Source organism: Topomyia yanbarensis, chromosome 3 (assembly GCF_030247195.1).
Source record: "Topomyia yanbarensis strain Yona2022 chromosome 3, ASM3024719v1, whole genome shotgun sequence".
Taxonomy (NCBI): domain Eukaryota; kingdom Metazoa; phylum Arthropoda; class Insecta; order Diptera; family Culicidae; genus Topomyia; species Topomyia yanbarensis.
This window is the reverse complement of record NC_080672.1, coordinates 3,358,075-3,362,519: the sequence shown is the minus strand read 5'-3', so window position 1 is coordinate 3,362,519 and position 4,445 is coordinate 3,358,075. Positions and strand designations below refer to the sequence as shown.

At 40.3% G+C, this 4,445-nt stretch overlaps 1 protein-coding gene across 1 annotated transcript; it reads right to left on the bottom strand.

Moving 5' to 3' along the window:
- Positions 1–468: 468 nt before the first annotated feature.
- Positions 469–3,299, bottom strand: LOC131691794 (uncharacterized). The gene is made up of 4 exons (XM_058978441.1): positions 3,060–3,299; positions 2,806–2,995; positions 1,950–2,747; positions 469–1,875 (listed from the first exon to the last, which is right to left on the bottom strand). The coding sequence occupies exons 1-4, from the start codon at positions 3,192–3,194 to the stop codon at positions 650–652; spliced, it is 2,349 nt and encodes a 782-aa protein (XP_058834424.1). The 5' UTR covers positions 3,195–3,299; the 3' UTR covers positions 469–649.
- Positions 3,300–4,445: the final 1,146 nt, after the last annotated feature.

Genomic DNA, 4,445 nt, shown 5'->3' with positions numbered 1-4,445 from the left:
AAGTTCACAAACTTGTGGAGTTCCTCCACACTTTTGGCTTCTGTAGAGTTTTACTCACGCCGCTGAATAACTTCAGCAGCTGCTGGTCATAGTGACCTCACCAAACCACTGCTGGCGAACGGCTCCGCCGGGCCTTCTCCGTAGTTGTGAGTTTCTTGTTTATTCTCCAGTTTATTGTTTCGGAACTTTGGGCAGCTGTCTCCACTCGTTGTACGTAGTCGCCTCTTGTGATCCCATGGTTATGCAAGCAGGGAGGTCATGCTAGAGTTGATACTATCATTCATGGGGAATAGTATAGACCAGGATCGGCATAAAATCTAAGGATCTTAGTAGAAGCTGCCACCAAGTGTGTGTTTATGTGAACTTAAACAGCCTCGTAACAACCTAGAACAAACCAGATACCTGAATACCGCATGAGTTTAATTCAGTGGATTCATTTCGGATGAATGTAATAATCCTTATTTGTCAATTGAGAAATTCTATTTTCGTTTGTCATATATTTAAAATATCCTTTCGACCCTAAAAGGATTATAATAGATTAGGTTCATCACACACACAAAAACAAGTGTAACAAAGCATAACCCATCACAGATGGTATGGTAGAATTATAAATCGATAAAAAACAAAAAAAACAACTCCTTCCGCAGTCTCACTCGAAATCGCTATCGAACCCACTAGGGGACACCAGAATTTGATTATATCGCTGAACTACTCGCTCCTGAGAGCATTTCTTCCTGGGGGATGCTTTTCGTACACTGCCAGCAGCTGGAGCAGATCTTCGCCGTTGAACGCTCGTCGATGCATGTGCACAATTTTCATCATCACGAAACCAGTTTTCCAACTTTTTACGCTTAAATCCAGTACGATCGCTGCTCCCTCGACCACTACTTTTTGAGGAGAGTCTATTCCCTCCACCGCTAGGTGTCCTGGGTGAACCTCCATCGGAAGACGAGGGACGACTATTCTTTGACAGCCAACCTCGTGGCGTTGTAACGACATTAGACCCGGATGACGAGGGTGTCTTTTTGGTAGCAGTTTTTTTCGTTCCACTCTTTGGTGTACACAGATCTGTTTGTGAATTATTAATCTCGATGGTATTATCATTCGGGCGAAGTTCCCCGACAAACTGGACCTCCTCGGAATCATTCAAAGGTGACATGCAATCTCTCTCGGGATGAACGCGAACTTTGTTCCCGAAAGCATTGTTATCGGTAATTTCGAACACGTTGTCTGTACGATTCGGGCTACCCTTCCTAACGGTTACGGTTGTCTCGTCGGCAAATATATCATTTGATGATATATCTTCGTCTGGATCGTCCGGTTCAACTTGCAACTTCCCATGTATCAACTTCGAAATTGGCGTACTTGCATTCGTTTTAATAAACTTTGGTATTGCTATAAAAGGCGTCGGTTTAGTAGTTTGATTAAAAACTACTGGGCTTTTAAGTAACAAATCCATGAACGAATCCTGTGTGTTGTTCTTTACTGTTTCGTTCACTTCTTCGTCAGTGTCGCTGAATAAATCCGGCGATTTTTCTCGCCCTGCTTCATTGGTGCTAGAGCTGGACACCACTATGGGATTGATACTAATACTTTCCTTCGAGATGATTTCCACGTCCGTAGAGGATGACGATGGCGACTTTTTTCTCGTGAATCTGTCAATAGAAAAGAAGTATTTCTCCTCCATCGACGCTGTGTGAACATCTTTGTGGATATTGGTACCGCTCGAGCTTCGTGAATCCGACTGTCCACATACCAGAGCTTGACCAAATTCCAGATAACCCTCAGAATCCGTCTGATTTTCTGTTGCCTGTGACGATCGCTCAGTTTCCGGAATTTCTATGTTCTCGTTCGAAGGTAATCGATCTGCAGCAACTAAAACATAAAAATAATATATACATGCGTAACGGTTAGAATCAAATACATAATATTGTTTTGCTAGTAAGTACCTGTTGGTTCTCGGCGCGGTGAAACTCGTATTTCCTCAATCGTTGACTTGGTATCCGAATCTGAGACCTCCAGTTTTGCCATTTCTTCCGTACTGTGCTCGAAATCGAACAATGACTCACTGCCTTTCTGCTCTACGGCAACTGCCAACTCAGCACCGATGTTACTTTCTACTTCTTGTGCTATATCTGAAATACTATGTGCCTCATCGCCAATAATTGCTTCATTGAGACTAGAGTCCGGTTCCATACAATCGAAATCGAACAGTTTGTCGCTATTACTCTTTACGATGGGCTTCGCAATCTGCTGCTCCAATTGCTGTGAGTCATCCATCCTTTTTAAACCACTAGCAATTTGCCACGCGGCAAAATAGTCTGCAAATTCTCTCTCATTTACCAGCGGTAAATAGTTTTTGTAATGGCAACGAAACCTCCGTAGTAATATACTTCTAGTTAAGAAGAATAATTTCAGTCTCTGTGACTTTGACATGCGTCGTTTCGAGGAGAGTGCTTTCTCGAAAAATTCGTCTAAAGCTTCTCGGAAATACTGAGCTTCACAAAGTTTCAATCTTACAGCCAGACAAGGCAAATCATCCAGGAGATCATGCGAGAGAAGAAATATTTTATTATAGGTAGGTAGTTTAGATAACCCGAGAAGCAGCGAAGGTTCGGCTGTCACCGAGTTGGTTTCGTCAACTATCACAGTTTGAAACTGCTTTTGATTTGAAAGAAGTGTTTCTATGTGCTTTTGAAAATTGTCAAAAGTTGTTAATACAATTTGTTGGTTCTCCACAGCGTTGCCTATCAAGAAGTAAAATATTTGATAGTAAATCGAAATTCAGGGCGAAATCATACTCACCATCAGCAGAAAGTGCCACAATCTTGAACTCTGTTAGCAACTCCAAATGATACATCCAGTGATGTACTCGATTTAAATTGCGACATAGAACAATGCTTTTATCAGTTTGCTCCGTTGCAGTCAATAAGTAACCGACAACCTGATGAATCTTACCCAGGCCTGACTCATCGTTCAGGATAATTCCTTTGTTCTGCATCGAATGAAAGATTATTAATACAGCTCTGATTAGATGTTTATCGGTATCGTGTACTTACATGTTGCAATGCGCGATGAATGAACCGAATACCTTCTAGCTGGTGACTAGTTAGATATTGTACCACGGAACCAGGTATTTCAGTAGTCTTGTCTAATTTCAATGATTCTTTAAAAGCAAACTTGCCCGTAGCCATCGGTTCTCATCGAATTGACCGACTTGTGGATATCAGTTTAAACCGAATCAACGGTAAACATATACAAAATATGCACATCACATAACAAAATCACAATTACGAAATACATGCGGAATAATACATTTTCAAAATCGAAATGCGGGAAATTTGCGATCTGTCGTAAATATTTACAAACATTTTGATGTGTCATTATGTCACTCATGTGAATGAAAGGAAGAGAAAAGAAATCGAAAAACATCGAAAACATCCCGTGGCGGCAGAGATGCCAGGTATTTTTTTTAGAAATTCTATTATTTTTTGAGAAAGTAATCGAGTGAAGGGTTGTACAGCGCAAATTCGTTAGTTGGGTCACGACTGCGCCCCAACTAGCGAATCGTATCCGTTAATTGGGGCAACTGGCATCTGACAAAAATTACCCAAGGGAAACGCTGATTTTTTGTTTTCTTTCATTAAAAACAAACAGAAATATTTTACAATTCACAAAAGTTGGCTGTTTCCTTCCAGTTTAAAGTTGTTTTTTTGTGACAAAGTATGTCATTAGTGTTCTTTTTGCCATCAATTATTTTTTGATAAACTCCTTCACATAAAACAGGAAATGGATACACCGTCGGGAAAAAGCCGATAAAGCACAAACATACTACGTTGCCACTAGCTAAAAAAGATTGGATAATGTGATTGAATACATCAGAGATGACCTTCAAAAGTTACTAAACTAACGTCTCTGCGACACAAACTAATTGAAGCTGAATGGAAGAAGCGAAATATTTAACACATTTATTTCACTAAAATCATTCCGAAATATGAATTCAAAAAATAAAATTCCATTGAATTTCAAAGTATGATTTTTTCTGGATCGCCACAGAAATCAACCAATGAACCCCTTGAAATCAATGACATTCAAACGTCAATCAGTTTTTGACATTCAGTTTTGACATAAGAATGTCTTTTATGGCGATTTCGCTTGAACCTGAAACTGAGTCAGGTTCTAACCCCAACTGCTGTCAGTTCATACATTTTGACAGCAGTTGGGGTTAGGAACTGACTCAGTTTCGCTTCAAACGAAAACCACATTAGTTGGGGCATGCCCCAACTAGCGAACACCCAACTAACGAACAGCCCAACTAGCGAACACCCAACTAACGAATTTGCGCTGTACTGTATGTTGTAACGCCCTAAAAAAAAATATTATACACGAACTTTAACCCATATAGTGCAACGATTCCACATATTGTTTGGATGATACCAAGAGGG